This window comes from Watersipora subatra, chromosome 1, assembly GCF_963576615.1.
Source record: "Watersipora subatra chromosome 1, tzWatSuba1.1, whole genome shotgun sequence".
In the NCBI taxonomy this organism is placed as follows: domain Eukaryota; kingdom Metazoa; phylum Bryozoa; class Gymnolaemata; order Cheilostomatida; family Watersiporidae; genus Watersipora; species Watersipora subatra.
The window spans coordinates 2,449,938-2,459,884 of record NC_088708.1 but is presented as its reverse complement, the minus strand read 5'-3'; the positions used below and the strand labels follow the sequence as shown (position 1 = coordinate 2,459,884).

General features: G+C 38.1%; 1 protein-coding gene across 1 annotated transcript in view; it reads left to right on the top strand.

Moving 5' to 3' along the window:
• The first annotated feature begins 9,083 nt into the window (after window positions 1-9,083).
• LOC137406473 (WD repeat-containing protein 76-like) overlaps window positions 9,084-9,947 on the top strand; it is a 31,417-nt gene continuing 30,553 nt past the window's right edge. Inside the window, exon 1 of the mRNA XM_068093058.1 lies at window positions 9,084-9,342. Within this exon, the coding sequence (XP_067949159.1) occupies window positions 9,316-9,342 (27 nt within the window). The 5' untranslated portion in view covers window positions 9,084-9,315. The remainder of the gene's footprint in view (window positions 9,343-9,947) is intronic.

The window sequence follows — 9,947 nt, the reverse complement described above, 5'->3', positions numbered from 1 at the left end:
ACTAGTAACTAATTGGAACGGATACTTATACTATACAAACATGCAACCTATAAACAAGAACATAAATAAATTTTACTAACATGTGAACAGGACGAATACATTGTCAATTGCATAAAAATTTTATTAATCATAGAAAATGGCATTTTTCATCTTTTCTATGTCAACTGCGGTCCTAAAAGTCTGCCATATATATAGCAGCTCGGTCGCCTCATCTTTTCATTTATTTAGCATGCTTCCTCACATTGGATATCTCACCTCGCCAACAGTTATGCGACTGCATGAGACACACCATCCGGGCTGGCCTTCTCTGCGTGTCACTCCCACGGCCCTTTTCAAAACCATCCCTCAATTCATTGAGTTTGTTCGCTAGAATATCTTCCTCGATTTTTAGGTTTACTACAGGAACAGGAAATTAAAAATCAAACCTGCGACCTTTCAAAATCACCATCTTCAAATAACAGGAACTTTGTAAAAAATAAAGGAATTGCTACATCTACAATGACTTAATTTGTATGTAATTTATTAAATTTTATTTTGTGGTAAACTTATAATCTTACATATAGTCTTTGTTCTTTATATACCTTTCAGATAACGACAAACATGAAAAGTTTGAACAAGGTATGAAATTTATTTCCTAAAATCGTGTACGCAGTCAAGGTGAGGAAAATTCAAGTAAGATTAGGTGCTATGGTTAACATTTAATTAATTATATCATTTTTCAGGTTTCGCAACTTATAAAACCTGTCGCTTCTAACTGAATGAGGGTCCTATGACTCGTCGTTGAAAAGTTTCTGTGTTGAAACTGTAAGTGTCCAGAGTGTAAGTGTCCAGAGAAACTGTAAGTGTCCAGAGTGTAAGTGTCCAGAGTAACTGTAAGTGTCCAGAGTAACTGTAAGTGTCCAGAGTAACTGTAAGTGTCCAGAGTAACTGTAAGTGTCCAGAGTAACTGTAAGTGTCCAGAGTAACTGTAAGTGTCCAGAGAAACTGTAAGTGTCCAGAGAAACTGTAAGTGTCCAGAGTAACTGTAAGTGTCCAGAGTAACTGTAAGTGTCCAGAGAAACTGTAAGTGTCCAGAGTGTAAGTGTCCAGAGTAACTGTAAGTGTCCAGAGTAACTGTAAGTGTCCAGAGTAACTGTAAGTGTCCAGAGTAACTGTAAGTGTCCAGAGTAACTGTAAGTGTCCAGAGTGTAAGTGTCCAGAGTAACTGTAAGTGTCCAGAGTAACTGTAAGTGTCCAGAGTAACTGTAAGTGTCCAGAGTAACTGTAAGTGTCCAGAGTGTAAGTGTCCAGAGTAACTGTAAGTGTCCAGAGTAACTGTAAGTGTCCAGAGTAACTGTAAGTGTCCAGAGTAACTGTAAGTGTCCAGAGTAACTGTAAGTGTCCAGAGTAACTGTAAGTGTCCAGAGAAACTGTAAGTGTCCAGAGAAACTGTAAGTGTCCAGAGTAACTGTAAGTGTCCAGAGTAACTGTAAGTGTCCAGAGAAACTGTAAGTGTCCAGAGAAACTGTAAGTGTCCAGAGAAACTGTAAGTGTCCAGAGAAACTGTAAGTGTCCAGAGTGTAAGTGTCCAGAGAAACTGTAAGTGTCCAGAGAAACTGTAAGTGTCCAGAGTAACTGTAAGTGTCCAGAGTGTAAGTGTCCAGAGTAACTGTAAGTGTCCAGAGAAACTGTAAGTGTCCAGAGTAACTGTAAGTGTCCAGAGTAACTGTAAGTGTCCAGAGTAACTGTAAGTGTCCAGAGAAACTGTAAGTGTCCAGAGAAACTGTAAGTGTCCAGAGTAACTGTAAGTGTCCAGAGTAACTGTAAGTGTCCAGAGAAACTGTAAGTGTCCAGAGTAACTGTAAGTGTCCAGAGAAACTGTAAGTGTCCAGAGAAACTGTAAGTGTCCAGAGTAACTGTAAGTGTCCAGAGAAACTGTAAGTGTCCAGAGAAACTGTAAGTGTCCAGAGTAACTGTAAGTGTCCAGAGTAACTGTAAGTGTCCAGAGAAACTGTAAGTGTCCAGAGAAACTGTAAGTGTCCAGAGTAACTGTAAGTGTCCAGAGAAACTGTAAGTGTCCAGAGTAACTGTAAGTGTCCAGAGTAACTGTAAGTGTCCAGAGTAACTGTAAGTGTCCAGAGAAACTGTAAGTGTCCAGAGAAACTGTAAGTGTCCAGAGTAACTGTAAGTGTCCAGAGAAACTGTAAGTGTCCAGAGTAACTGTAAGTGTCCAGAGTAACTGTAAGTGTCCAGAGTAACTGTAAGTGTCCAGAGTAACTGTAAGTGTCCAGAGTAACTGTAAGTGTCCAGAGTAACTGTAAGTGTCCAGAGAAACTGTAAGTGTCCAGAGTAACTGTAAGTGTCCAGAGTAACTGTAAGTGTCCAGAGTAACTGTAAGTGTCCAGAGAAACTGTAAGTGTCCAGAGTAACTGTAAGTGTCCAGAGAAACTGTAAGTGTCCAGAGAAACTGTAAGTGTCCAGAGAAACTGTAAGTGTCCAGAGTAACTGTAAGTGTCCAGAGTAACTGTAAGTGTCCAGAGTAACTGTAAGTGTCCAGAGTGTAAGTGTCCAGAGTAACTGTAAGTGTCCAGAGTAACTGTAAGTGTCCAGAGTAACTGTAAGTGTCCAGAGTAACTGTAAGTGTCCAGAGTAACTGTAAGTGTCCAGAGTGTAAGTGTCCAGAGTGTAAGTGTCCAGAGTAACTGTAAGTGTCCAGAGTAACTGTAAGTGTCCAGAGTAACTGTAAGTGTCCAGAGTAACTGTAAGTGTCCAGAGTAACTGTAAGTGTCCAGAGTAACTGTAAGTGTCCAGAGAAACTGTAAGTGTCCAGAGTAACTGTAAGTGTCCAGAGAAACTGTAAGTGTCCAGAGAAACTGTAAGTGTCCAGAGAAACTGTAAGTGTCCAGAGAAACTGTAAGTGTCCAGAGAAACTGTAAGTGTCCAGAGAAACTGTAAGTGTCCAGAGTAACTGTAAGTGTCCAGAGAAACTGTAAGTGTCCAGAGTAACTGTAAGTGTCCAGAGTAACTGTAAGTGTCCAGAGTAACTGTAAGTGTCCAGAGAAACTGTAAGTGTCCAGAGAAACTGTAAGTGTCCAGAGTAACTGTAAGTGTCCAGAGTAACTGTAAGTGTCCAGAGAAACTGTAAGTGTCCAGAGTAACTGTAAGTGTCCAGAGAAACTGTAAGTGTCCAGAGAAACTGTAAGTGTCCAGAGTAACTGTAAGTGTCCAGAGAAACTGTAAGTGTCCAGAGAAACTGTAAGTGTCCAGAGTAACTGTAAGTGTCCAGAGTAACTGTAAGTGTCCAGAGAAACTGTAAGTGTCCAGAGAAACTGTAAGTGTCCAGAGTAACTGTAAGTGTCCAGAGAAACTGTAAGTGTCCAGAGTAACTGTAAGTGTCCAGAGTAACTGTAAGTGTCCAGAGTAACTGTAAGTGTCCAGAGTAACTGTAAGTGTCCAGAGTAACTGTAAGTGTCCAGAGAAACTGTAAGTGTCCAGAGTAACTGTAAGTGTCCAGAGTAACTGTAAGTGTCCAGAGAAACTGTAAGTGTCCAGAGAAACTGTAAGTGTCCAGAGTAACTGTAAGTGTCCAGAGAAACTGTAAGTGTCCAGAGTAACTGTAAGTGTCCAGAGTAACTGTAAGTGTCCAGAGTAACTGTAAGTGTCCAGAGTAACTGTAAGTGTCCAGAGTAACTGTAAGTGTCCAGAGAAACTGTAAGTGTCCAGAGTAACTGTAAGTGTCCAGAGTAACTGTAAGTGTCCAGAGAAACTGTAAGTGTCCAGAGAAACTGTAAGTGTCCAGAGTAACTGTAAGTGTCCAGAGAAACTGTAAGTGTCCAGAGAAACTGTAAGTGTCCAGAGAAACTGTAAGTGTCCAGAGTAACTGTAAGTGTCCAGAGTAACTGTAAGTGTCCAGAGTAACTGTAAGTGTCCAGAGTGTAAGTGTCCAGAGTAACTGTAAGTGTCCAGAGTAACTGTAAGTGTCCAGAGTAACTGTAAGTGTCCAGAGTAACTGTAAGTGTCCAGAGTAACTGTAAGTGTCCAGAGTGTAAGTGTCCAGAGTAACTGTAAGTGTCCAGAGTAACTGTAAGTGTCCAGAGTAACTGTAAGTGTCCAGAGTAACTGTAAGTGTCCAGAGTAACTGTAAGTGTCCAGAGTAACTGTAAGTGTCCAGAGTAACTGTAAGTGTCCAGAGAAACTGTAAGTGTCCAGAGTAACTGTAAGTGTCCAGAGAAACTGTAAGTGTCCAGAGAAACTGTAAGTGTCCAGAGAAACTGTAAGTGTCCAGAGAAACTGTAAGTGTCCAGAGAAACTGTAAGTGTCCAGAGAAACTGTAAGTGTCCAGAGTAACTGTAAGTGTCCAGAGAAACTGTAAGTGTCCAGAGTAACTGTAAGTGTCCAGAGTAACTGTAAGTGTCCAGAGTAACTGTAAGTGTCCAGAGAAACTGTAAGTGTCCAGAGAAACTGTAAGTGTCCAGAGTAACTGTGAGTGTCCAGAGTAACTGTAAGTGTCCAGAGAAACTGTAAGTGTCCAGAGTAACTGTAAGTGTCCAGAGAAACTGTAAGTGTCCAGAGAAACTGTAAGTGTCCAGAGTAACTGTAAGTGTCCAGAGAAACTGTAAGTGTCCAGAGAAACTGTAAGTGTCCAGAGTAACTGTAAGTGTCCAGAGTAACTGTAAGTGTCCAGAGAAACTGTAAGTGTCCAGAGAAACTGTAAGTGTCCAGAGTAACTGTAAGTGTCCAGAGAAACTGTAAGTGTCCAGAGTAACTGTAAGTGTCCAGAGTAACTGTAAGTGTCCAGAGTAACTGTAAGTGTCCAGAGTAACTGTAAGTGTCCAGAGAAACTGTAAGTGTCCAGAGTAACTGTAAGTGTCCAGAGTAACTGTAAGTGTCCAGAGTAACTGTAAGTGTCCAGAGTAACTGTAAGTGTCCAGAGTAACTGTAAGTGTCCAGAGAAACTGTAAGTGTCCAGAGTAACTGTAAGTGTCCAGAGTAACTGTAAGTGTCCAGAGAAACTGTAAGTGTCCAGAGTAACTGTAAGTGTCCAGAGAAACTGTAAGTGTCCAGAGAAACTGTAAGTGTCCAGAGTAACTGTAAGTGTCCAGAGTAACTGTAAGTGTCCAGAGTAACTGTAAGTGTCCAGAGAAACTGTAAGTGTCCAGAGAAACTGTAAGTGTCCAGAGTAACTGTAAGTGTCCAGAGTAACTGTAAGTGTCCAGAGAAACTGTAAGTGTCCAGAGAAACTGTAAGTGTCCAGAGTAACTGTAAGTGTCCAGAGAAACTGTAAGTGTCCAGAGTAACTGTAAGTGTCCAGAGTAACTGTAAGTGTCCAGAGTAACTGTAAGTGTCCAGAGTAACTGTAAGTGTCCAGAGTGTAAGTGTCCAGAGTAACTGTAAGTGTCCAGAGTAACTGTAAGTGTCCAGAGTAACTGTAAGTGTCCAGAGTAACTGTAAGTGTCCAGAGTAACTGTAAGTGTCCAGAGTGTAAGTGTCCAGAGTAACTGTAAGTGTCCAGAGTAACTGTAAGTGTCCAGAGTAACTGTAAGTGTCCAGAGTAACTGTAAGTGTCCAGAGTAACTGTAAGTGTCCAGAGTAACTGTAAGTGTCCAGAGTAACTGTAAGTGTCCAGAGTAACTGTAAGTGTCCAGAGTAACTGTAAGTGTCCAGAGTAACTGTAAGTGTCCAGAGTAACTGTAAGTGTCCAGAGAAACTGTAAGTGTCCAGAGTAACTGTAAGTGTCCAGAGTAACTGTAAGTGTCCAGAGTAACTGTAAGTGTCCAGAGTAACTGTAAGTGTCCAGAGTAACTGTAAGTGTCCAGAGAAACTGTAAGTGTCCAGAGTAACTGTAAGTGTCCAGAGAAACTGTAAGTGTCCAGAGTAACTGTAAGTGTCCAGAGTAACTGTAAGTGTCCAGAGTAACTGTAAGTGTCCAGAGTAACTGTAAGTGTCCAGAGTAACTGTAAGTGTCCAGAGTAACTGTAAGTGTCCAGAGTAACTGTAAGTGTCCAGAGTAACTGTAAGTGTCCAGAGAAACTGTAAGTGTCCAGAGTAACTGTAAGTGTCCAGAGTAACTGTAAGTGTCCAGAGTAACTGTAAGTGTCCAGAGAAACTGTAAGTGTCCAGAGTGTTCAAATCTGAATTTGATACGATTTTTAATAGATTTAAATGTGAAGGTAAGGTCAACATAACAATAAAATTCTAATTTTTTAATTAAATTTGTAACAACATTAGAATACTAAGGAGAGAACGTACACAACACTAATTCTTTGGCTGCAAAGTAGCAGAATGTGAAAAAATTGAGCGGCGCAAATAGCCATGCTTGTAAACGAGAGAAACATCAGATTCTAGAAGTGAAAAAGGTTGGTTATATAGAGTATACAATTCACAGTATGGCCCGATGTAAGACATAGTAAGGAAAGCTCAGGGAAGAATAAACTTTGCTTTAACAGTTTGACGCATTAAAACTAAACTATGCTTTTCGTATTAGGTTATGAAGGCAGCACAAGTCATTGCTGATGCACAGCCATAATGTATGTTGATAAGCCTCGCCACTAACCATTTGCCGATTTTAAATTAGTCAACTAATTTTACTTGTGAATCTGGTTAGAAAATCCTTTTGTAAAGAACCGAATATCTGCAGGTACAAAACATCACCAAACATCGATTGCGGTTCTATACTATATATTCATTTCTACTCTAGAAGTGTATGACTTACAGAGCTCACAAGTTTCACTGCAGTAACCTTTCTCACACAATATTATACTATCTATCGAATACAGTGCGTGTTTGTAGAGAGATCTGGAGGAGTGAGCAAACTCCATGACACACTATAACAGATCTGTTAGCTGTTCGCTGTTTCTATACCATATGACTTTGCTTTGCACTATTTAGCCATATTCTCTACAGTTTTTTAAAGTAAACGTTTTATGCTTATTTCTTTTCCTATTTTAGCTATAATAGATTTTACTTCAAATTCAATAGAAAATCTTATGAAGAATTACAAGTAAATTTGACATTGCTTTCTTTTTAAACTAATCATAAAAAGACTGCAAAATTTTATATATTTTTATTTACAAGTCATGATGCAAGCTAAATTTTTACTTACCATATCAGACAGAACTTGTAATTCCAGCCATTGCTTTGAGGAAGCTGCTACCACATATATAGAGCTCCTGCTACCACATATATAGAGCTCCTGCTACCACATATATAGAGCTCCTGCTACCACATATATAGAGCTCCTGCTACCACATATATAGAGCTCCTGCTACCACATATATAGAGCTCCTGCTACCACATATATAGAGCTCCTGCTACCACATATATAGAGCTCCTGCTACCACATATATAGAGCTCACAGCAATCAAGACCTGGTGTAGGTCTGAAGCTTGCTCAGCATTAAGGGTACCTTTTTCATCTATGATAATAGTGCAGTTAATTAACTTTACTGTGCACCATCATGCTGCCAATTTTTTTCCCATGGAGAAGCTTCCATGATAAGATTGAAACATTTTACAATGTTTCAATGCAAGGCAAGCAACAGTAAATTTTATTGGATGGGGTTTTGTTTGAAGGGTTTGGGTGAAACTGACGAAAGCTAAAAATGTAAAACCAAGTGATAATTAAATGAAAAATGTTAACTTTAGGTTAACATTTAACAACATTCTTTGGTTCTTCTTGTGCAAAGACATGTACATAAGTTCTTTTCTTTGCTCATCTTACACATAACTCATTCCTATGTAATTTTTGTTGTCAAGTAAAATGACATTTACATTAAACGTAAGGAACATGATTTTCTTTCGTCATCTCCTCCTTAGTCAGCCGCAATCATTGGTCGGTAAAATAATAAGGCTCAATAATACATGTATCTTTCTTTCATCTAATGTAATATATATATATATATATATATATATACTAATATATCTAGTGGAAATCTTCTGACTAAAAAGTGCTCAATGCCATAAAGGCAGTGCATATAGAATAATTTAAAAGAAGATAAAAAATTTTGACTATTATATTTACACTACTAATAGTTTCGTGTTAAAAACACTCATCAGGTGACATTCATTTATGCGCAGAAGCTTATATATACGTAGGAACATACAAGCTAGGCAGTGATCTTATAATGAGGCATGCAAGCACTGTAAATTCCCAAATTGATGGCAGTAGTAAAAGTGCAAAGGCTAAGCAATAAAATTGTAAACAATAAATGGGATGAGAAAAGCTAATCTATTAACTGTTTATTAGCAAAAATTTACTTGAGTGTCTACACCCAGATACCATTTCAGATTTCTTATTCAGTGTCGCCATATGTGGCTTGTACATAATGTAGAATTTTTCCCACAGACATAGTTTGCACTTCTTGGCACAATTATTGTAAGCTGCTGAACTGTGGATAATATTCCATTTGATGGTATGCATGATGTTTTTCTCTTTGAGGGACCATACATGTTGAAACTATTAGTAGTGTAAATATAATAGTCAAAATTTTTATCTTCTTTTAAATTATTATATATATATATACATATATATATACACATATATACTTTGTTTCATATATGTACACTGAAAGTGCTCAATATAAAATAGAGCTAAAATACATAAAAGTATTTGGGTAAAGTTTATTCAATTTATTACTACAACCATTAGTTTCATACAGCCAGCGAGCTAGCTGCAATCGTCAGGTAGTTATATATATATATAACTCTTTTTTAGCTGTTATCATGCATTAACAACGTGTATACAAATATTTATTACATGCTTGTTTTCATAATTTACAGTGATAACGGAATGTTTTTTCTGTCTGAAATACATTAACTCGATTTAAGTAATTTTAATTGGGATCAGTTTGATTGACATATATGAGTTGATTGATAGATAAGCTTGATCCCGAAACAAATAGAACTCACATCCTAAAGTTCGGTTGTAATATAATTATGCATGTACAGTTGTATATTAATCTCCGAGAAATGTAACAAAATTATTTTTCAACAATACTATTCATGTAAATTCTCTACATCTATGGAAGAGTACAAAGAATACTGCAACTTTAGTTTCCCTCTAACAAGGGTTCAGGCATCTAGAGTTGTCCGGTCTTTTCTAGAAAAGCTGCAGTTCTACCACAGCGAGTTGTAGTAAGCATAGCCTAATTGCTGCTATCAGTCTGTGATGACCCTGTGACAAAGGATGATGTCTAACGGCTGCACCTAGGACAGATAATTCTCATCACCTTGAGCTCTGCCACTACTGCCTTAGTGAATACACCACACTTACAATTATGGTAGCCCGCTAATTAAATTGCCAAAAACAGATAAAACAGCTTGGACAATTTATACCTTGATGGACTCCGGTGATAAACCAAATACGGTATGTCCAGTTTGTGGCAATCCATGCCTATCAGGGTTGGTTTTCACAGACTAACAAGTGAAAACCAACATATTCTTTTTCAATCTTAATCTGCTAGATTAGAATTTAAAAAAAATTGCACAGCTTTGAGAACTCGCTTAAGGAAGCTTCAGTTGTGCTGTTTTTTGCAGTTGCGAAAAAATAGGCCTTTGGCATTATAAGCTACACGAAAGGATTACACTTGGAGAATATTCTCTAAATATCAGTAGGGCGCTTGATAACAACTGCAAGATAAACGTGTAGCATTACTCTGGCTTACACTTCAATGTCTATGTTGTCCTACACTAAAAAAACAATAAGGAGAATTATAAAAACTTGCGTGCAGTCTGTAGAGGATTTTATGTGATTCAACCATGGACTAACTCATATGTATGAAGGTTATATGTATGTATATTATACATATGTATGTATATTTATCTACTTTCTCTACTCAGTTATATAACTTTTCTCCATGTCTAGATTTTGTATATATACCGGTAATCAAGTAGGGTAAACTTTTAACTTCCTTCCGATTGGAAATTTTGTAAGCACCCATTATCCTCTGCTTTAATTCACCCGTCACCAAT